At 43.6% G+C, this 24505-nt stretch overlaps 1 protein-coding gene across 2 annotated transcripts in view; it reads right to left on the bottom strand.

Annotated features, from left to right (window-relative positions):
• The window catches only part of PSTPIP2 (proline-serine-threonine phosphatase interacting protein 2), a 93781-nt gene that overhangs the window by 10121 nt on the left and 59155 nt on the right, over nt 1–24505 (bottom strand). The window contains exons 5-11 of one of the 2 annotated variants that reach the window (XR_013221161.1): nt 23060–23166; nt 14180–14242; nt 4426–4527; nt 4000–4045; nt 2692–2771; nt 2009–2141; nt 606–704 (exon numbers count right to left, since the gene is read on the bottom strand). Coding sequence is in view for 1 of the 2 variants with exons in the window: in XM_077283765.1 (XP_077139880.1) it covers nt 606–704; nt 2692–2771; nt 4000–4045; nt 4426–4527; nt 14180–14242; nt 23060–23166 (497 nt within the window). In the remaining variant the exon portion in view is untranslated. The remainder of the gene's footprint in view (nt 1–605; nt 705–2008; nt 2142–2691; nt 2772–3999; nt 4046–4425; nt 4528–14179; nt 14243–23059; nt 23167–24505) is intronic. The other variant, XM_077283765.1, reaches the window with a different exon arrangement.

Raw genomic sequence — 24505 nt, 5'->3', positions numbered from 1 at the left:
TTCTCCAGCAGGACTTGGCACCTGTCCACACTGCCAAAAGTACCAATACCTGGTTTACAAACAACAGTATCACTGTGCCTGATTGGCAGCAAACTCATCTGACTTTAACCCCATAGAGAATCTATAGAGTATTGTCAAGAGGAAGATGAGACACCAGACCCAACAATGCAGACGAGCTGAAGGCTGCTATCAAAGCAACCTGGGCTTCCATAACCCCTCAGCAGTGCCACAGGCTGATCGCCTCCATGCCACGCCGCATTGATGCAGTAATTGATGCAAAAGGAGCCCAAGTATTGAGTGCATTTACTGAACATACATTTCAGTAGGACAACATTTCGGATTAAAATCATTTTCCAAGATGGTGTTATAAAGTATTCTAATTTACTGAGATAATGACTTTTGGGTTTTCATTGGCTGTAAGACATAATCATCAACATTAACAGAAATAAACACTTGAAATAGATCACTATGTTTGTAATGACTCTATATAATGAGTTTCACTTTTTGTAATGAAGAACTGAAATAAATTAACTTTTATTTTATTTACTTTTTGATGATATTCTAATTTAGTGAGAAGCACCTATATATCCGCATTATAGACTTACCCCATCAGTGGTGACACACTCCTGCGACAGCTGATTGACGTGTGTCCACACTGCGTTCCTGTAATAGTTTATTCTATCCCACTCCTGATTCTCAAAGAACTAGAAACCAAAACAGATAAATCACCGTATGCAGAACACAACCATCAATACAAATTGAATATCTATGTATCTAATGCGTTGTAAAAAAAAATAAATAAAACAAATGTATCCTCCTTACTAGTGATGAGCGAATGTGCTTGGATAAGGTGCTATCAGAACGTGCTCAGGTGCTAACATAGTGTCTTCCACGTGCTCGAAAAATATGTTTGAGTCCCCGCGGCTGATTCCTCCATGAGACATTCAACCGCGGGGACTCAAACCTATTTTTCGAGCACGCGGAAGACACTATGTTAGCACCCGAGCACGTTCTGATAGCACCTTATCCCAGCACATTCGCTCATCACTACTGCTTACGGACTATGGATTGTGCTGTAAAATTCAACTATGACATTTTCTTGAATGGGTACACCTTGTCGTAGTGGGATGACTTTTACTTAATTAACATTTATTTGCTTAAAAAAGGAAAATAAATAACCCGTGATTTTAAGATGTATTACTATCTAATTATTGTAGGATGTACTGTACAGCCATTAATTTTATTCTAGGTTATATTTGTCTGTGAATGGCCACAGTGTGAATGTGCACCTAAACATTACACTTATACAAACAGATTTGCTGGACCATGTTTTTTGGTTTTGCTGAAAAAAAATAAACAGGGAAATCCTCCTAGAAGCTAAACTTTATATGGGGTTAATCAGAGTCACTGTAAATGATGGCGGCCGTGCACTGACTACTGTGTAACAGGAGTATAAATGTGATTTGCTAATTCTGAATACAACCACATTCAATCTTATGGAAGTACAAAAAAAAACAAATTGACAAGCACACCCCTATGTAAGCGAATGGAGCACACCGCGCATGGATATCCACCATTGAAAGATTCGCAGGGCAAGATGCAAACTTTTTCTAAAGACGACAGGAGAGGGTCCCTATACAATAAATGTCTGAGATTGGACAAACGCTCTAAGCCAAGGTTGTCATACACAGTAGAGCCACATTTTATTTATCAATTTTGGAAGGATCAACTGTCCAACTGGGGGTTTCCAAATCCCAAGGACAGATAGTAAGGAAAAGGGGAAAAAAAAAAAGATCAGGCAGTTGGATTTAAATATGCCCATTCCTATGAAATACAAGCCTAGGAGTCCATGGGTAAATAGGCTGTGAGTTCTCAAATTTGCACTGAGGTTTGTTTCTGCAGCATATGAAACAAAATTCATAAGACCCCCAAGTCATGCAACTGGATTTGATCCCTTGAGTTTCTGTTTATTGGTCAGCTTCTTTCTGCCAAGCCACAGGAGACACACCTTTTCTCTGCGCGTTTGGGTTCTGTTTGTTTTCTGGCTGTAGTTTGTCTAGCTTAACACAGGTGTTTTCGTTTGTCCACCTATCACCTTTTGGGTGCAGCTTTATATTCAGTCCCCCAGAGGACGTTTCCTGCTAATGATAGATTGAATTAGATGTTCTGGTTTGATATTTGGAGCCAGTCTGTGAGCTTTGAGCTAAGAATTTTCACCTTGCTGTTTCTTTGCTATACTTTGCACTTCTCTTCTGTTTATGTTTAGTAAGTAGGCAGTATATTTGATAACAGTAATTGCTTTATTCTTTGTTTGGTATTTTGTTATTTACTTTATTCACTCTGGGATCTTTCCTGTGTTCAGCACACTTCTCCTCTTGTAGGTAATTCACACTCTGCTCTGCCCTCCGGTTCTTTAGGAGGTACGTGAAGCAATTCGACGGCCTTTTTAGGCAGTTATGTCAGTTACCATCTCCTAGCCTGTGGTTAGGGCTATCTCTGTAACCGCAGGCACTACTAGGCACAGCAGAGTCAGGCTATCTAGTCTGTACATGAACCGGCAGCATCATTTGTGGTTTTTTTTTTAGTGTATAACCTTTTATTCCTGAGTGACTTACTACACAGGCATAACACCCCATGTGTGGACATGTTCTTGCAGTGCGTACGTCAGGACTATCAATGATGGTACGTTACCATACAAGCCATAATGTGCTCCTTCTGCCAGTCTTCCCGTACTCTGTCCAGCTGACTAACATTTTGCTGGTATGTTTTATCTGGAATAAATAAAGGGAAAGCGTCTTTATTATCAATCCCATGATTGGCTAAAAGTCCAGACAGACTCTCATACATGTAGAAAGTATAAGAATGAAAGCCTGGTTCTATTGGGGTCAGGGCCATTACTGTAGAGTGCAGAGGTATCACTGGCCCTGATTCCTATGGAGGCTCAGAGGTCCCTCTGCCCCAATAGAAACCAATATCATAAATGGCAGGTGGGGACCTGGTTACAGATTGTGCATTGGGCTCGAGAGCAGCGGTCTCAATGTAACATCTACAGGGCCCCTAAAGGTCACTGTCTTCAATAGCATTAATCTTCTCAGACAGAGCAAAGCGACCTTTGTGCCCCCTTATGCTCCAGGACCTGTGTGCGACTGCAACCCCTGCACCTTCTTGAAGCTCCCAGGCATCATATTTTGCATTGCAAACTGCAAACATTATTAAATATGTCTTAGACCTGATGAGACTGGTGTACTTAATTTAGAACTCCCTATCTGTATGTCTTCTTAATCCTGAAATTAATATTATAATTGTATTAGTCAAATTAAAGAGCAAAAGAGCTGACAGACAGCTAACCAATGTCCACCCACTGAGCCTGACTGATGGCTGCAGCTTGTCCTGTGCATTGTGAGATTTCTACAGCAGGGAGGAGGGACATTGAGAAGCTGTCAAAAGATGAGGAGGAGCTACCACTCAGACTAGATGGGAGGAGATTCAGCAGCAGGGAGGAGGAACACTGAGGAGCTGCCAATGAAGTCAGGTGGGGGGATATTAAGCAGTACGAAGAGGAACATTGAGAAGCTGTCACTAAGGCTACCTGGTTGGAGATTCATCAGTAGGGAGGAGCTATTAATCAGACTAGATGGGAGGAGGGACACTGAGGCATTGTTAATAGGACTAGGTGGGTGGAGATTTTGCAGTATGAAGGCAGAACACTGAGGAGCTGCCAAACAGGCTAGGTGCAATGAGAGATGTCAATCAAGCCAGGTGGGAGGATATTAAGCAGCATGGAGAAAGGACACTGGGCAGCCTATGGATTTTCACAGTTAGTATACCAGCTACATCAGGTCTAAGAGAAAAATGTAAATAATGTCTGCAGTTTGTAATGTGAAATCTGGTGACTGTTCTGTTTTGACGACTACAGAACACTACAGCCCCTCAGCGCGGAACATCTAGGTAAGGAGAGACTCCAAATACAACTATTGTATGCATAGAATAATGGCTTACCGGCATCTTCTGCTGTCACCTTTGAATGAGCCAATTTTGCATAAATCTGCATGAGATAACAAGAAACCTGTTTATAACACAGGACTACAGGCAAATCCTAGAAATAAGAAGGGTCCTACCCTGATTGTGTATTGGAGGTCGTAGTCTAGCCCGCGGCTTAGGGTATATTCACACACAGCAGCAGAATCTGCTAGGACAATCTCATTCAGATCCATATAATAGAAATTTAGCCACATTACTTTGTATGGTAAAATAATGATGTCATTTCGTGCAGCAAAAAATAAGCCCTTGTACGGCCACGTCGTCAGTTATGGCCCTTTAAAGGCGTGGATAAAAAAAACTACAGTGCGTAAACTAAATAAAATCCCCAAAAGTTAATGTACTATGGTTCCAACATTCCCCGCTCCTCGGTGCGCCGTACAATACCTTGTCTTGTTGCTTTTGATTCATATTGTTCTTGTTGCAGCGTGAGACGCTCATCTCCGCCTCGTCCTTCTCACGACACCTCTGCTCATAGGTCTTCTTACTCTGATGGGAAAAACACCGAAAGGGAAAGATCACTTTACATCTTCCACTGACACCACTGGGGGTGGGGATGAGGGGCTGAGATTGATGGGACCTGGTGCACAGGAAAAAGGTGGCACTGTCCATAACGTGTTCATTCTCTAGGCTGCTGCAAAGAGGAAAATAGAACTTAAAGGGTGGGTTCATTACATAAATATTCATATACTACTAATCAGTTCCTTGGGTAAATACTCTTATCCTAGGGTGCAAGATAGTATACAAGTATAATATTAGAGTATGAAAACAACAAACCAAATATTATCATATGAGCATGTGTGCAACAAATGAATATGGGGTTCACTGTGTACATACTCGCACCCTAATGTTGGGTACATTGCCCGCGTACTCGTCCCCTAATGTTAGGTACATTGTGCACATACTCGTCCCCTAATGTTGGGTACATTGTGCACATATTCATCCCCTAATATTGGGTACATTGTGCACGCACTCGCACCCTAATATTGGGTACATTGTGCACATACTCGTACCCTAATGTTGGGTACATTGCCCACGTACTTGTCCCATAATGTTAGGTACATTGTGCATGTACTCGTCCCCTAATGTTGGGTACATTGTGCACGCACTCGTCCCCTAATGTTAGGTACATTGTGCACATACTCATCCCCTAATGTTGGGTACATTGTGCACAGACTCGCACCCTAATTTTGGGTACATTGTGCAAGTACTTGTCCCCTAATGTTAGGTACATTGTGCACATACTGGTCCCCTAATGTTGGGTACATTGTGCACGTACTCGCCCCCTAATGTTAGGTACATTGTGCACATACTCATCCCCTAATGTTGGGTACATTGTGCACGTACTCATCCCCTAATGTTGGGTAAATTGTGCACAGACTCGCACCCTAATTTTGGGTACATTGTGCAAGTACTTGTCCCCTAATGTTAGGTACATTGTGCACATACTGGTCCCCTAATGTTGGGTACATTGTGCACGTACTCATACCCTAATGTTGGGTACATTGCCCACGTACTTGTCCCCTAATGTTAGGTACATTGTGCATGTACTCATCCCCTAATATTGGGTACATTGTGCACGCACTCGCACCCTAATACTGGGTACATTGTGCATATACTCGTACCCTAATGTTGGGTACATTGCCCACGTACTTGTCCCCTAATGTTAGGTACATTGTGCATGTACTCATCCCCTAATGTTGGGTACATTGTGCACGTACTCGTCCTCTAATGTTAGGTACATTGTGCACATACTCATCCCCTAATGTTGGGTACATTGTGCACAGACTCGCACCCTAATGTTGGGTACATTGTGCACATACTTGTCCCCTAATGTTAGGTATATTGTGCACGTACTCATCCCCTAATGTTGGGTAAATTGTGCACAGACTCGCACCCTAATTTTGGGTACATTGTGCAAGTACTTGTCCCCTAATGTTAGGTACATTGTGCACATACTGGTCCCCTAATGTTGGGTACATTGTGCACAGACTTGCCCCCTAATGTTGGGTACATTGTGCACATACTCGCCCCCTAATGTTAGGTACATTGTGCACATACTGGTCCCCTAATGTTGGGTACATTGTGCACAGACTCGCACCCTAATGTTGGGTACATTGTGCACGTACTTGTCCCCTAATGTTGGGTACATTGTGCACGTACTCGCACCCTAATGTTAGGTACATTGTGCACGTACTCGCACCCTAATGTTGGGTACATTGTGCACATACTCATCCCCTAATGTTGGGTACATTCCCCACGTACTCGTCCCCTAATGTTAGGTACATTGTGCACGTACTCGCACCCTAATGTTGGGTACATTGTGCACATACTCATCCCCTAATGTTGGGTACATTCCCCACGTACTCGTCCCCTAATGTTAGGTACATTGTGCACGTACTCGCACCCTAATGTTGGGTACATTGTGCACGTACTCATTCCCTAATGTTGGGCACATTGTGTATATACTGATACCCAGGGGCGTATCTACAATAGGTGCTGCAGTTGCACCTGGGCCCAGGATCCTAAGGGGCCCAAACGTCCCGGTTGCTCATATTTGAAGACCAATACTGTTAAAGACCCATAATAATTAGGAGCCCTGTTAGAGATTTTGCATTGCACCTTACGAGCTTCAAACCACTGCTCATACCTTAACCCCTTCATGACCCAGCCTATTTTGGCCTTAATGACCTTGCCGTTTTTTGAAATTCTGACCAGTGTCCCTTTATGAGGTAATAACTCAGGAACGCTTCAACGGATCCTAGCGATTCTGAGACTGTTTTTTCGTGACATATTGGGCTTCATGTTAGTGGTAAATTTAGGTCGATAATTTCTGAGTTTATTTGTGAAAAAAACGGAAATTTGGCAAAAAATTTGAAAATTTCGCAATTTTCACATTTTGAATTTTTATTCTGTTAAACCAGAGAGTTATGTGACACAAAATAGTTAATAAATAACGTTTCCCACATGTCTACTTTACATCAGCACAATTTTGGAAACAATTTTTTTTTTTGCTAGGAAGTTATAAGGGTTAAAATTTGACCAGTGATTTCTCATTTTTACAACAAAATTTACAAAACCATTTTTTTTAGGGACCACCTCACATTTGAAGTCATTTTGAGGGTTCTATATGGCTGAAAATACCCAAAAGTGACACCATTCTAAAAACTGCACCCCTCAAGGTGCTCAAAACCACATTCAAGAAGTTTATTAACCCTTCAGGTGTTTCACAGCAGCAGAAGCAACATGGAAGTAAAAAATGAACATTTAACTTTTTAGTCACAAAAATGATCTTTTAGCAACAATTTTTTTATTTTCCCAGCGGTAAAAGGAGAAACTGGACCACGGACGTTGTTGTCCAATTTGTCCTGAGTACGCTGATACCTCATATGTGGGGGTAAACCACTGTTTGGGCGCACGGCAGGGCTCGGAAGGGAAGGAGCGCCATTTGACTTTTTGAATGAAAAATTGGCTCCAATCTTTAGCGGACACCATGTCACGTTTGGAGAGCCCCCGTGTGCCTAAACATTGGAGCTCCCCCACAAGTGACCCCATTTTGGAAACTAGACCCCCCAAGGAACTTATCTAGAAGCATAGTGAGCACTTTAAACCCCCAGGTGCTTCACAAATTGATCCGTAAAAATGAAAAAGTACTTTTTTTTCACAAAAAAAATATTTTAGCCTCAATTTTTTCATTTTCACATGGGCAACAGGATAAAATGGATCCTAAATTTTGTTGGGCAATTTCTCCTGAGTACACCAATACCTCACATGTGGGGGTAAACCACTGTTTGGGTGCACGGCAAGGCTCGGAAGGGAAGGAGCGCCATTTGACTTTTTGAATGAAAAATTATCTCCATCGTTAGCGGACACCATGTCGCGTTTGGAAAGCCCCTGTGTGCCTAAACATTGGAGCTCCTCCACAAGTGACCCAATTTTGGAAACTAGACCCCCCAAGGAACTCATCTAGAGGCATAGTGAGCACTTTAAACCCCCAGGTGCTTCACAAATTGATCCGCAAAAATGAAAAAGTACTTTTTTTTCACACAAAATTTCTTTTAGCCTCAATTCTTTCATTTTCACATGGGCAACAGGATAAAATGGATCCTAAAATTTGTTGGGCAATTTCTCCTGAGTATGCCGATACCTCATATGTGGGGGTAAACCACTGTTTGGGTGCACGGCAAGGCTCGGAAGGGGAGGCGTGCCATTTGACTTTTTGAATGGAAAATTAGCTCCAATCGTTAGCGGACACCATGTCGCGTTTGGAGAGCCCCTGTGTGCCTAAACATTGGAGCTCCCCTACAAGTGACCCCATTTTGGAAACTAGACCCCCCAAGGAACTTATCTAGATGCATAGTGAGCACTTATAACCCCCAGGTGCTTCACAGAAGTTTATAACGCAGAGCCGTGAAAATAAAAAAATAATTTTTCTTTCCTCAAAAATGATTTTTAGCCCAGAATTTTTTATTTTCCCAAGGGTAATAGGAGAAATTGGACCCCAAATTTTGTTGTCCAGTTTGTCCTGAGTACGGTGATACCCCATATGTGGGGGTAAACCACTGTTTGGGCGCACGGCAGGGCTCGGAAGGGAAGGCACGCCATTTGGCTTTTTGAATGGAAAATTAGCTCCAATCATTAGCGGACACCATGTCGCGTTTGGAGAGCCCCTGTGTGCCTAAACATTGGAGCTCCCGCACAAGTGACCCCATTTTGGAAACTAGACCTCCCAAGGAACTAATCTAGATGTGTGGTGAGCACTTTGAAACCCCAAGTGCTTCACAGAAGTTTATAACGCAGAGCCGTGAAAATAAAAAATGTGTTTCCTTTCCTCAAAAATATTTTTTAGCCCAGAATTTTTTTATTTTTGCAAGAGTAACAGGAGAAATTGGACCCCAAAAGTTGTTGTCCAGTTTCTCCTGAGTACGCTGATACCCCATATGTGGGGGTAAACCACTGTTTTGGCACACGTCGGGGTTCGGAAGGGAAGTAGTGACGTTTTGAGATGCAGACTTTGATGGAATGCTCTGCGGGCATCAGGTTGCGTTTGCAGAGCCCCTGATGTGCCTAAACAGTAGGAACTCCCCACAAGTGACTCCATTTTGGAAACTAGACCCCCAAGGGAACTTATCTAGATGTGTGGTGAGCACTTTGAACCCCCAAATGCTTCACAGAAGTTTATAACGCAGAGCCGTGAAAATAATAAATGTGTTTCCTTTCCTCAAAAATATTTTTTTAGCCCAGAATTTTTTATTTTTGCAAGAGTAACAGGAGAAATTGGACCCCAAAAGTTGTTGTCCAGTTTCTCCTGAGTACGCTGATACCCCATATGTGGGGGTAAACCACTGTTTGGGCACATGCCGGGGCTCGGAAGGGAAGTAGTGACGTTTTGGAATGCAGACTTTGATGGAATGGTCTGCGGGCATCAAGTTACGTTTGCAGAGCCCCTGATATGCCTAAACAGTAGAAACCCCCCACAAGTGACCCCATTTTGGAAACTAGACCCCCCAAGGAACTTATCTAGATGTGTGGTGAGCACGTTCAACCCCCAAGTGCTTCACAGAAGTTTACAACGCAGAGCCGTGAAAATAAAAAATCATTTTTCTTTCCTCAAAAAAGATGTTTTAGCAAGCAATTTTTTATTTTCACAAGGGTAACAGGAGAATTTGGACCCCAATATTTGTTGCCCAGTTTGTTGTGAGTTTGCTGATACCCCATATGTGGGGGTAAACCACTGTTTGGGCGCACGTCAGGGCTCGGAAGGGAAGTAGTGACATTTGAAATGCAGACTTTGATGGAATGGTCTGCGGGCGTCACATTGCATTTGCAGAGCCCCTGATGTGCCTAAACAGTAGAAACACCCCACAAGTGACCCCATTTTGGAAACTAGACCCCCGAAGGAACTTATCTAGATGTGTGGTGAGCACTTTCAACCCCCAAGTGCTTCACAGAAGTTTATAACGCAGAGCCGTGAAAATAAAAAATAATTGTTCTTTCCTCAAAAATTATGTTTTAGCAAGTAATTTTTTATTTTGTAAAAGTTGTTGCCCAGTTTGTCCTGAGTACGCTGGTACCCCAAATGTGGGGGTAAACCACTGTTTGGGCGCACGTCGGGGCTTGGAAGGGAGGGAGCACCATTTGACTTTTTGAATGCAAGATTGGCTGGAATCAATGGTGGCGCCATGTTGCGTTTGGAGACCCCTGATGTGCCTAAACAGTGGAAACCCCTCAATTCTAACTTCAACACTAACCCCAACACACCCCTAATCCTAATCCCAACTGTAGCCATAACCCTAATCACAACCCTAACCCCAACACACCCCTAACCACAACCCTAACCGCAACACACCCGTAACCCTAATTCCAACCCTAATCCTAACCCTAATCCCAACCGTAGCCCTAATCCCAACCCTAACCACAACTGTAACCCCAACACACCCCTAACCCTATCCGTAACCCTAACCACAAGCCTAATCTTAACCCTATTTCCAACCCTAGCCCTAATTCCAACCCTAACCCTAAGGGTATGTGCCCACGTTGCGGATTCGTGTGAGATTTTTCCGCACGATTTTTGAAAAATCTGCAGGTAAAAGGCACTGCGTTTTACCTGCGGATTTACAGCAGATTTCCAGTGTTTTTTTGTGCGGATTTCACCTGCGGATTCCTATTGAGGAACAGGTGTAAAACGCTGCGGAATCCGCACAAAGAATTGACATGCTGCGGAAAATACAACGCAGCGTTTCTGCACGGAATTTTCCGCACCATGGGCACAGCGGATTTGGTTTTCCTTAGGTGTACATGGTACTGTAAACCTGATGGAAAACTGCTTCGAATTCGCAGCGGCCGATCCGCTGCGGATCCGCGGCCGATCCGCTCTGTGTGCACATGCCATAACCCTAACCCTACCCGTAACCCTAACCCTACCCCTAACCCTACCCCTAGTTCTAACCCTAGTTCTAACCCTAACCCTAGTGGAAAAAAAAAAAAAAAATTCTTTATTTTATTATTGTCCCTATGGGGGTGATAAAGGGGGGGGGGGTTATTTATTATTTTTTTTATTTTGATCGCTGTGATAGAACCTACCACAGCGATCAAAATGTACCTGTAAGGAATCTGCCGACTGGCAGATTCGGCGGGCGCACTGAGCATGCGCCCGCCATTTTCCAAGATGGCGGCGCCCAGCGAGGAGACGGCCGGACACCGGGAGGATCGGTAAGTATGAAGGGGTGGTGGGGGGGTGGATCGGAGCACGGGGGGGGGGGAACGGAGCACAGGGGGGGTGGGTCTGAGCAAGGAGGGAGCGGACAGGAGGACGGGGGAGCCGGCAGGCGGACGGAGGGGACCGGACCCCATAACGGAGGACGGGGGGGGCGATCTGTGGGCGTGGGGGGGGGCACTTCAGTATTTCCAGCCATGGCCGATGATATTGCAGCATCGGCCATGGCTGGATTGTAATATTTCACCAGTTTTTTAGGTGAAATATTACAAATCGCTCTGATTGGCAGTTTCACTTTCAACAGCCAATCAGAGCGATCGTAGCCACGGGGGGGTGAAGCCACCCCCCCCTGGGCTGAAGTACCACTCCCCCTCTCCCTGCAGATCGGGTAAAATAGGAGTTAACCCCTTCACCCGATCTGCAGGGATGCGATCATTCCATGACGCCACATAGGCGTCATGGGTCGGATTGGCACGGGTTTTCATGACGCCTACGTGGCGTCATGGGTCGGGAAGGGGTTAATATTTGGCACATTGCGTACATACTGATACCTAATATTTGTGATTCATTGCGTACATGCTTATATCCTGCCTGCAGATCACACATGCTAAATTGTCAGTAATATCAAACTCTCAGAAAAAGAGGAGACCCTCCAGGACTACTAGTGATTTTCTCCCACATTACTGGTGACGTCATTGCTTTGTCGATGATGGCAGCAGGAACTGAAGTCTTTGTTGCCAATAACAACCAATCACAGCGCAGCCTTATTTTGAAAGAAATGGAAGCTGTAATTGCTTACTATGAGCTATAAAAGACGTTTAGGCCAGATGTGGGGAACTTCAAGCCCGTGGGCCTCGTGATGATCTCTTCTCCAGTCCTCCGGAAGATTTCTTTCTCTGAGAGCACAAGCACGCAGTGTTCACTACTGAACGCAGCACCAGCGTCTCCTGTTATGCCTATACCGCAGCCCCATATCTCCCGTGATGTCTATATCACAGCCCCATGTCTCCTGTGTTGTCTATATCGCAGCCCCATGTCTCCTGTGATGTCTATATCGCAGCCCCATGTCTCCTGTGATGTCTATACCGCAACCCCATATCTCTTGTGATGTCTATGCCCCTGCCCCATGTCTCATGTGATGTCTATTCCGCAGCCCCATGTTTCCTGTGTTGTCTATACCGCAGCCCCATGTTTCATGTGATGTCTATACCGCAGCCCCATGTTTCCTGATGTCTATACCGCAGCCCCATGTCTCCTGTGATGTCTATACCGCAGCCCCATGTCTCCTGTGATGTCTATACCGCAGCCCCATGTCTCCTGTGATGTCTATACCGCAGCCCCATGTCTCCTGTGATGTCTATACCGCAGCCCCATGTCTCCTGTGATGTCTATACCGCAGCCCCATGCCTCCTGTGATGTCTATACCGCAACCCCATATCTCTTGTGATGTCTATTCCGCAGCCCCATGTATCCTGTGTTGTCTATACCGCAGCCCCATGTTTCATGTGATGTCTATACCGCAGCCCCATGTCTCCTGTGATGTCTATATCGCAGCCCCATGTTTCCTGTCATGTCTATACCGCAGCCCCATGCCTCCTGTGATGTCTATACCGCAGCCCCATGTCTCTTGTGATGTCTATACCGCAGGCCCATGTCTCCTGTGATGTCTATACCGCAGCTCCATGTCTCCTGTGATGTCTATACCGCAGCTCCATGTCTCCTGTGATGTCTATACCGCAACCCCATGTCTCTTGTGATGTCTATACCGCAGCCCCATGTCTCCTGTGATGTCTATACCGCAGCCCCATGTCTCCTGTGATGTCTATACCGCAGCCCCATGTCTCCTGTGATGTCTATACCGCAGCTCCATGTCTCCTGTGATGTCTATACCGCAGCCCCATGTCTCCTGTGATGTCTATACCGCAGCCCCATGTCTCCTGTGATGTCTATACCGCAGCCCCATGTCTCCTGTGATGTCTATACCGCAGCCCCATGTCTCTTGTGATGTCTATGCCCCTGCCCCATGGCTCCTGTGACGTCTAGGCCCCAGCACAATGTCTCCATTGACATATATGATGCAGCGCCTGTGTCTCCTATGTGATGTATACGGCAGTCTCTGTCTCCCAATTGATGTATATACTTCGGAGCTCTCTTTTTTTAGTTCTATAAATGTTAATGAGATCAGTTATGAATTTCCCACTATGAGGAGACCTGCAGTGTAAAATACATCTGGGTTCGGTACAACTTCCTGCTGCGAGTTCTTTAGAAAACTTATCATCGCAAAGAGTTGCTTACACTCTAGGCCAGGGGTGCGGAACCTCAGGCCCCAGGGCCATTTACGGCCCTCGATCACCTTTTATCAGGCCTCCGAGCAGGTTCTCAGGGACCACATTCTGGGGCAGGGAGGCGTATTTTGATTACAATCAGCTCATTAATTTCTTCTTGCTCTGTTAGCACACACACACACAGTGTTCACTACTGAACTCTGAAGGGCATGCAATGAAAGATTACGTCCTGACATCAGTGCCAGAGTCAGGATGTACTTTGTAGGTGGAGTTTGTTCGGCCCCCGAAGGATGGTATAAATATCCAAATGGCCCTTGGCAGAAAAAAGATTCCCCACCCCTGGTCTAGGCCAAGGCAAATCTGAAAAAACAGTTATGAATAGCAACATCATCCATAAATCCTAACATCACAGCTGCACCACAGAGAACCAGTTCGAGACATCACATTAGGGCTGAGTTAATTAAATTTGTGACCAAATATAGATTGGTATAGGTACGGCCCCCAATGGATGGTATAAATATCCAAATGGCCCATGGCAGAAAAAAAGGTTCTCCGCCCCTGGTTTAGGCAGTTTCATAACTTAGTGCCTACAGTAAGAGGACAAGTAAGCACCCACTACTGACCGCCCTGCCATACTTACGTCCACAGTCCTCTTGTATTGAAGCTGTCGCTGCTTGTGCATGTTGTCCATGGCAGCTTCTATCTGCAAAGAAAAGACTTAATATATGTATCCGTGTCTGACAGAGAAGGTTCTCCTTTCGTCATCTTTGTAGATGGTTGGTTAATTGACATTGTTTATTATCTATCTAAGATGTGCCATTGTTTGATTCTGTCCTTGACTCTGAACTTTACACCAAGCGGCTCTCACTGCCTGGCAGTATCTGAGGGCTAATGTAAGGTGACACTGAGACCTTTTACCTACTGGGCCTCTGCTGAGATTTTACCTTCCACTGTATGAGGTGTATACATTGGCATGTCAAAGTTTGTGAACAGTTAAGCAAGTTGAAGATTAAATTATCTCTAAAAGTGTTGAAGTTAAAGACGACACATTTCCTTTGTATTTTAGGCAAAAAAAAAAATATTTTCATATTTTCCATTTTAAAAGTTACAAAAAGCAAAATGGGCCTATGCAAAAGCTTGAGCACCATTGGAGATTGGTGTGCTCAGATAATTTTGACCCAGGTTTCAGACCTTAATTAACCTATGTGACGACACAGCATTTAATCTTATTTATCCAGACGTCTATTTTCAGTAAACCAAAAAAAGTTGCGCTCTGTAGTGCTAAAGTATTTCAGTATGAAATATGAATAGCAATACTGCTTCTGGATAATAGGAAAAAAAACTGAGATATTTAGCACATAATTTGGCCAATTTATGCATATTCATATATTTCATAATGACATGCTTTAGCACTACAGAGTGCAACTTTTTTTTGTTTATGGTATATGGAGATCGCTGCTCCTAGTATGCACCTGTTCACACCAGCTTAGAAGTGCCAGTCAGTCTTTTTTTGTGATTTGTATATTGGCTTTCTGACGAGCACTCCGCCCTCCATCATGTGGTGGTTTTTAATTACAACCGGATCCTACTCTCCCATAAATTCAGGCTTGAAAGAGAGGTATTCGCATCTACTCAGAGATTCAGACTTTAGTCTTAGAGAGGTATTCATGCTAGACACGTAGGTTCCCAGGAGTTCTGAGACCGTCTTGTCGTTGGCTGCTGGGCATGCATGAATTGGGCAAATCTTGTTCTAAGCGTCTGTTTTTTCCTATTAGAAGCAGTATTGCTATTCATATTTGATATAGCCGTGCTTTAGCACTACAGAGTACAATTTTTTTATTTGCAGTAAGCGAGGAGGCATAGACTGGTATCTATATGTTGACTTTTGAATTTGTGTTTGTTCTTTGGTTGGTCAAGAAAACACTGACTTTTGTTTGTATAGGCCTGCAATATTGACTTTTAAGTTGGTTTCTTGTAGCATATTGAGATGGTTTGCTGGATGACAGAGATGCAGGGTAATTGAACAATAGATGTTTGCTAATATGTTAATTACACATTGTCCAGGCCAGCTAGTTTGTTGACCTGAAAAACAGGGAGGACAAACTAAGCAAATTGATTAAATACTCAAACAATGCAAGTTAATTTCATCACACCTTCCTCTTGACCTCTGGATCATGGCTTGAAGGACAACAGTTGTGAACTATATAAGTGGGATATGCCTCTGTGACAGTGAAAATGTACAAGTGTAAGCTGGCACCATCAAAGACTAATATATAAATGGGATCACCTTGCTGCATATCACTATCAATGAAATAGACAAGGAGAAAAAGATGTATGCACAAACTAGAGGATCACGAAATATTAACAATTTTTTATTAGAGAGCAAAGAATAAATTTAAAAAAAAACACTTAAAAAGTGTCCAGACAAATGGACTACAAATATTGATCAACAATATAAAGTGCAATACTCATAGTCCTATCAGCCATAAGTTAACAGTATATACGAAATTGATACAATAATCAATATTTATTCAAAACGATTATTCCTTGCAAAAACCCTGTAGGATCCCATGCCAAAGTACAGTAGTCATTAAACCCCACTAATATTGAAAAAATGGAGAAATTAAGCTCTATTTGAACAGATAAAGTGTATATATCACCATCAAAATAGATGGTAAACAATAATTAGAAGAAAGTAAAAGTATTCAAAAGGGTTCCAGTGCATAAAAAAACGCACTAAACTCTTTTATATACATATGCTGTCAGTACGATGGAAGCAATGAACATATGCTTGGTAAAAAGGAGGGGAACAGTGAAACACAGACATAAAATGAGGCATCACAGCAAAAAGCATGGGAAAAACAGGGAAGGAAAAAGATTTTAGAGTTTCCTTTTTCCTTCCCTGTTTTTCCCATGCTTTTTGTACTATGATGCCTCATCAATTTTTGTAGTCCATTTGTCTGGACGCTTTTTAAGTGTTTTTGAAATTTCTTGTTTGCGCTCTAATAAAAATTGTTAATATTTGGTGATCCTTTAGTTTGTGCATATATCTTTTTCTCTTTGTGTATGCCTCTGTAACAGGTTATCCAAGAGATCCCAAGGTCCAAAGAACCACAGACACTTTACAAAACCACAGTCAGAAACACTCTACAAAACAGCAGCCAAGAAATCATGCCTCCACCGCGAGGGACACAGATTTTACACCCTACAGGATGCCAGATTAGGGGACCATGGCCCCAGCTGAAAGAATACAGATCTGCTCCATTGACCATCACTGAACCCATGGATACGTTTGGGGTACTCAGGATTTGAAACCACTGTCACCTGAGCCCCATGAAGATGTTTGGAGAAGCCAGGTTGTGACCCTTTGGTCACCTGGCCTTGTACCTCAATGGACTGTCAGCTTCCTAAGCTTGTCATTGCCTTCTCTCTGTTTGTGCCACAGGTGGGGGTAGTCGGCTCTGGAAGCTCTGAAGTCACAGCTGCTCTTTTCCTAGGGAGTCACTGGAAGGGTGAGACGCTGTAATTTTGCACCATCTTCGGCATTTTGCTGGGACTGTTCTGTGTTATTTTCCGGTTTTGTAGTTCAGTAAAGTATTGCCATATTATTTTACCCTCACTCTGTCTTGAGTAGTATTATATCCATGGTAAAAGAAGAGTGAGCGTTCAGTGTCAGTGGGATGAGCACAGGTCCATTCAGTTTCAGGCTAGTGGACTAGAGCACCTGCTGACCCCTGTGTCTCCACAGCCTGCTAGGGTTATATCTCTTCACTTATCATTAGGAAAGACCACATGATGCAAATTTCCCAGCTGTATAAAAATCCATCCTCCTCTAACCTTGTGCCAAAAAACAGCAGCCGTGGGCTCTTCTAAGCAGCTGCATAACACTCTGAAAATGGAAATGGAGGGCCACAAAGCAGGAGAAGGCTATAAGAAGATAGCAAAGCGTCTTGAGTTCCCTTTCCTCAGTTCAAAATGTAACTAAGAAATGGCAGTTAACAGGAACAGTGGAGGTCAAGATAGTCTGAAAGACCAAGCAAAATTTCAGTGAGAGCTGCTCGTAGGATTGCTAGAAAGGCAAATCAGAACCCCCACTTGACTGCAAAATACCTTAAGAAAGATTTAGCAGAGATGTGGTACATTGTTCTCCTGTTCAGAGACACCTGCACAAATATGAACTTCATGCAAGAGTCATCAGAAGAAAACCTCTCCTGCTTGCACACCATAAAATTCAGCGTCAGAAGTATGTAAAAGAATATCTAAACAAGCCTGATGCATTTTGGAAACAAGTGCTGTGGACCGATGAGTTTAAAACAGATGTCTTTGGCCACAATGATCAAAGGTATGTGTGGAGACAAAAGGGCACAGAATTTCTGGAAAGAACGTCTCACCTACCATTAACCCATTTCCGATGTTGGGCGTAATAGTGCCCCCACGTCGTAATCCCTTCCTTTGATGTTGGCTCCGGTGCTGAGCCCACATTTTTCCCGACACATGTCAGCTGTTTTGAACAGCTGACATGTGCCTCTAACAGCCACAGGTGGAATCATGATCCACCCGCAGCTGTTAACCTGTTAAATGCGCTGTCAATCTCTGACCGCGACATTTAACTCGTGCTTCCGTTAAGTGTGCCAGAAATCCCGCCCATCGGTAACCCTGTCACGTGATCGTGGGTCACCGATGGGTTGGCATGACAACCAGAGGTCTCCAGCAGACCTCTATGGTTATCATAGCTGGATTGCTATGAGCGCCGCCCGGTGGTTGGTGCTCATAGCAATTGAGTATGTCTGCTACATACCGGCGATCTGATCATCACCTGTATGTAGCAGAACCGATCAGACAACTGTAGCTTCTAGTCTCCCATGGAGACTATTCAATCATGCAAAAAGTAAAAAAAATGTTTTTAAAAATATTAAAAAGAAATTTAAAAAAAGTTCAAATTACCCCCCTTTCACCCCATTCAAAATAAAACAATAAAATATACACATATTTTGTATCGCCGCATTCAGAATTGCCTGATCTATCAATATAAAAAAAAAAAATTAACCCAATCACTAAACGGAGTAATGAGAAAAAAAATTTTCATAATTATGTTTTTTTGGTTGCCGATACATTGCAATAACGGGCGATCAAAAGTTCGTATATACACCAAAATGGTATCAATAAAAATGCCAGCTCGGCGCGCAAAAAGTAAGCCCTCACCCAGCCCAAGATCATGAAAAATGGAGACTCTACAGGTCTTGGAAAATGGCACCGTTTTTTTTTTTTAACAAAGTTTTGATTTTTTTCACCACTTAAATAAAAAAGAACCTTGACATGTTTGGTGTCTATTAACTCGTAATGACCTGGAGAATCATAATCGCAGGTCAGATTTAGTTTCAGATTTACTGAACATTGTGAAGAAAAAAAAAAAAAAAAACTCTGGAATTGCACTTTTTTGCAATTTCACCGCAGTTGGATTTTTCTTTTTTCCCATTTTCCAGTACATGATATATTATCACCAATGGTGTCATTCAAAAGTACAACTTGTCCCTCAAAAACAAGTCCTCACATTGCCATATTGACCGAAAAATAAAAAGTTATGGCTCTGGGAAGAAGGGGAGCAAAAAATGAAAACACAAAAACGAAAATACCTCAGGTCATGAAGGGGTTAAGCATGGGGGTGAATTAATCAAGCTTTGGGTTTGTGTTGCAGCCAATGGCATGGGAAACAGTTCACGGGTAGAGGGAAGAATGGATTCAATGAAATTTCAACAAATTTTTGATGCAAATATAACACCATCTGTAAAAAATGAAGTTGAAAAGAGGATGGCTTCTACAAATGGATAATGACCCTAAACACATGTCAAAATCCATAATAGATGACCTCAAAAGGCGCAAGGTGAAGGTTTTACAATGGCCCTCACAGTCCCCTGAGTTGAACATTATTGAAAAATCTGTGGCTAGACCTCAAAATAGCAGAGGATGCAAGACGATCCAGGAATCTCACAGAACTGGAAGGATTTTCAAAGTAAGAATGGATGAAAATCCCTCATACTAGAATAGAAAGACTCTTGGCTGGCTACAAATGGCACAAGCTGTGATACTTGCAAAAGGGGGTGCTACTAAGTACTAACCATGCAGGGTGCCCAAACCTTTCCATCTACTATTTTCCTTTTTGCAATTTTTAAAATGTAAACATATAATTTATTTATTTATTGTGCCTAAAATACAAAGGAAATGTGTCATCTTTAACTTTAGGCCTTTTATAGATCATTTAAGCTTAATCTTGATTAACTGTTCACAATAACAGTAGTTTTGACTAGGGGTGTCCAAACTTTTACATGCCACTGTAACAACCAGGCGACTCTTTATCCATCTGTAGGCTTCTTTATTAAGGATATTATGGAGTGGATTTTCCTGCTCAGGACCAGGCTCTGGTGTCCAAAGTAGTGAGCCGCTACCGAGATCTGCACGCCCTCTGAAAGACCTGACTCATCTGTCCGGTGTGCATAAAATCAGATTATGCTTTAAAGGGATATTCCTATCATTAGAAGGAAAATTAATTATACATACATTTTAAATACCTTTTAAATAAGAAACAAAACTCGCTTTTTCTAGTGACATAATCACTGTATAATTAAAATGGCAATCGTCTTGTTATAATGACGGAATCCTCTACTAGAATGTTAGTATTGATGCCTGTGAGCATGTGCAGCAAGAATAACTGCCTCTGCCTTCATGTGAAGGAAGATGTTCTCCCATGGGGTGTTCTGATGTAATACTCAGTTACCTGGAGTGCTGTGGAAAGAGGCTGCTCACTCTACTGTCCACCCTGTCTATCTGATCTAATACTAGAGATACCAAGAGTGCTGATGAGAGAAGAGGCTGCCCACACTGCTGTCCACCCTGACTATATGATCTAGTACTAGAGATATCAGGCGTGCTGAGGTAAGAAGAGGCTGCTCACACTGCTGTCCACCAAATCTGATCTAATACTGGAGATATCAGGAGTGCTGAGGCAAGAAGAGGCTGCTCACATTGCTGTCCACCCTGTCTATCTGATCTAATACTGGAGATATCAGGAGTGCTGAGGTAAGAATAGGCTGCTCACACTGCTGTCCACCCTGTCTATCTGATCTAATACTGGAGATATCAGGAGTGCTGAGGTAAGAATAGGCTGCTCACACTGCTGTCCACCCGGTCTATCTGATCTAATACTGGAGATATCAGGAGTGCTGAGGTAAGAATAGGCTGCTCACACTGCTATCCACACTGTCTATCTGATCTAATACTGGAGATATCAGGAGTGCTGAGGTAAGAATAGGCTGCTCACACTGCTGTCCACCCTGTCTATCTGATCTAATACTGGAGATATCAGGCGTGCTGAGGTAAGAAGAAGCTGCTCACACTGCTGTCCACCCAATCTGATCTAATACTGGAGATATCAGGAGTGCTGAGGTAAGAATAGGCTGATCACTCTGCTGTCCACTATGTCTATATTATCTAATACTGGAGATATCAGGCGTGCTGAGGCAAGAAGAGGCTGCTCACACTGCTGTCTATCTGATCTAATACTGGAGATATCATTCGTGCTGAGGCAAGAACAGTCTGCCCACACTGCTGTCCACCCTGTTTATATGATCTAATACTGGAGATACCAGGAATGCTAAGGTAAGAAGAGGCTGCTCACACTGCTGTCCCCCTGTCTATATGATCTAATACTGGAGATACCAGGAGTGCTAAGGTAAGAAGAGGCTGCTCACACTGCTGTCCACCCTGTCTATATGATCTAATACTAGAGATACCAGGAATGCTGAGGTAAGAAGAGGATGCTCACACTGCTGTCCACCCTGTCTATATGATCTAATACTGGAGATATCAGGAATGCTAAGGTAAGAAGAGGCTGCTCACACTGCTGTCCACACTGTCTATATGATCTAATACTAGAGATACCAGGAATGCTGAGGTAAGAAGAGGATGCTCACACTGCTGTCCACCCTGTCTATATGATCTAATACTGGAGATATCAGGAATGCTAAGGTAAGAAGAGGCTGCTCACACTGCTGTCCACCCTGTCTATATGATCTAATACTGGAGATAACAGGAGTGCTAAGGTAAGAAGAGGCTTCTTACACTGGTTTCCACCATATCTATCTGATACTATACTCTCAAAAACCAGAGGCAATTGTGAAAGGTCTTTAGAGTTTGATATCTGATTGGGTCATTTTAGGATATGTAGACCGGATTTGAGAGAGTTGGGTGTGCAGCTATGCAGAGGGACAGAAGAGGGCTGGAGCAAAATTAACATATTTTAACCACTTCCTGGTCTTAAAAGGAATCTCCTGTTCATGAGAACAGGGCTCCAAATGGTCCTTCATTCTAGACATCTGCCATAGAGAGGAGGGCTGCACTCTGCTTTATGTCCTGCAATCTCATACGGAATTAATGTAGTGGTGGTGCTTTGTCGAGACTCAGAGTTGGCTGCAGATACGCAATTTCAGACCCCCAGTTTTGGGATCGGTGTGAGTCTCCGCAGTCATACCCCACCAATCTGCAGGTTTTCCCCTATTCTTTGGATTGGTAGCCATTTGTAATTATTGCACTTACCCTTTAATCAACATTACATGAACATGAGGAAGCTTTTCTTGCAACTCATTGCAGACATGTTCATTATCTGTATCTAGATACGAGCAGCAGAAGCGTCTAGTTCTCCATCGTCAACTGATCGTCTGACTGTTGGCACCTTACATATGGTGAAAGAGGAAACTCGCTCTGCACTTCGCCTCACTATCTCCTTGTGACTAAAAAGAGTTCAGGGTGTTCGTTTCGCCCCTATAGCCCATTCCTGTCAGTTACATGTCATTGTTAATATGTAAACCCTAGGACTATTAGGGTATGTTTCCACGTTCAGGAAACGCTGTGTGTTTGACGCTGCGTAGAGCCGCAGTGTCAAACACGCAGCGTCCAGATGTTACAGCATAGTGGAGGGGATTTCATGAAATCCCGTCTCCACTATGCATTAAAAGACACATGCGGCAGACCCGCGGAAACGGACATGTGGCGCGTCTTTTCAGAACGCAGCATGTCCTTACAATGCGCAAACAACGCAAGAACAACGCAGGTGACCTGCCAGTGACCTCAGGAGCAGATTTGGTCAGGATTTTACCTGCATAAGATCCTGACCAAATCCTGATGCAATCCTGAACGTGGACACATACCCTTACTGTAATGGACGTGACCCCCTCACAGGCTGCAGAGGATGATTAAGGCTGTCGGCAATAGACGCCTTTAGCCACCGGAGGAGGCTCAATGGGACTCTATGCATGACCTGACAATGGACATCATACTGTATACGCAGGACACTACACCTCCCAGTATGGTCTGACAACTGGACATCATACTGTACACACAGGACACTACAGCTCCCAGCATGACCCGACCACTGGACGCTTCCATTACCAACTACATCAGTCGGTACATAACATCCAGGAGGACAGTGCCCTGTACAGGTCACTGATGTGGTTGGCGACGTTCTCACCTTCTTCCGCTCGGATTTCTGCCGCTCCCTGAACTCCTCCATTCTCTTGGCTTCTTCTCGTAGAGTCTGAGCCAACTGAATGTGACACTGACCGATATTGTCGATTTCTGGCAAAAAATAAACATCTAATTAAAGGAAACAGAACAGTCATTGCCACACTTCTGTCGCGCTAGATCTTCTCGGTAACCATCCAACAACAACCTTATCTCAAGCCAAGCCATTCTGAACGATGTGGAAATTACGGTTATTGTGTTAGTTGTAACTTGAATGTGATAGAAGGTGAACTCCTGACCCAAAAGGGCCATGTACATTGTTATTAAGTGGACCTTTTTGTACTGTTTAATGAGTATGGTGCATACTGAACTTTTCCTGACAGCAGCTATTAGCTCGGACATCATAAGCTAATATACGATGATGTCAGGTCGCCATCATGGAAAATTGCACTGTGCAGCACCTATATTAGCCTCATTGGCGCTAAACAAATACCTTCCTGAGCCATAGATTACACACCCTAGGAGCACAAAATACCCCCAGCAGCGCTAAACAAATACCACAGTGCAACTCAAAATATCCCCCAGCAGCGCTAAAGAAATATCACAGTGCAGCACCACATACTGTCATGGCCAAAAGTGTTATAAACATGAGGATGAATGACCTCAGGGAGATCAAAACATCCTACACCGCGGAGACACCATCACGTGTTTCTCAACGCAGTGATCCAGGACACTGCCCCCATCCCTAAAGGGAAATATGCAAATGCATGTAGAAAAGCTGCGGAGACACCATCACGTGTTTCTCAACGCAAGCAATGAATAGCCAGGTCTTTCACCGGGAAGGAACAACCACGGGAAGGGCAGCATCCAATAAATGAAAACCACCTATGCCAAAACATGGTATCCATCCACAGACAGCTGTTTCGGGGTATTTGCCCCTCATCAGTGTTGAGTAGGAAACTGGCTATTAGGAGCAGTGCCTAGTGAAAAGGCTATGAACATAAGGATGAATAACCTCGGAGATATCAAAACATCCAACACCGCGGAGACACCATCACGTGTTTCTCAACGCAGTGATCCAGAACACTGCCCCCATCCCTAAAGGGAAATATGAAAATGCATTTAGAAAAGCCGCGGAGACACCATCACGTGTTTCTCAACACAAGCAATGAATAGCCAGGTCTTTCACCGGGAAGGAACAACCACTGGAAGGGCAGCATCCCCCGAAACAGCTGTCTGTGGATGGATACCATGTTTTGGCATAGGTGGTTTTACTTTATAGGATACTGCCCTTCCCATGGTTGTTCCTTCCCGGTGAAAGACCTGGCTATTCATTGCGTTGAGAAACACGTGATGTGTCTCCGCGGCTTTTCTACATGCCTTTGCATATTTCCCTTTAGGGATGGGGGCAGTGTTCTGGATCACTGTGTTGAGAAACACGTGATGGTGTCTC

Source organism: Ranitomeya variabilis, chromosome 1 (genome assembly GCF_051348905.1).
Source record: "Ranitomeya variabilis isolate aRanVar5 chromosome 1, aRanVar5.hap1, whole genome shotgun sequence".
Lineage (NCBI taxonomy): Eukaryota > Metazoa > Chordata > Amphibia > Anura > Dendrobatidae > Ranitomeya > Ranitomeya variabilis.
This window is presented reverse-complemented; position numbering and strand designations above follow the sequence as displayed.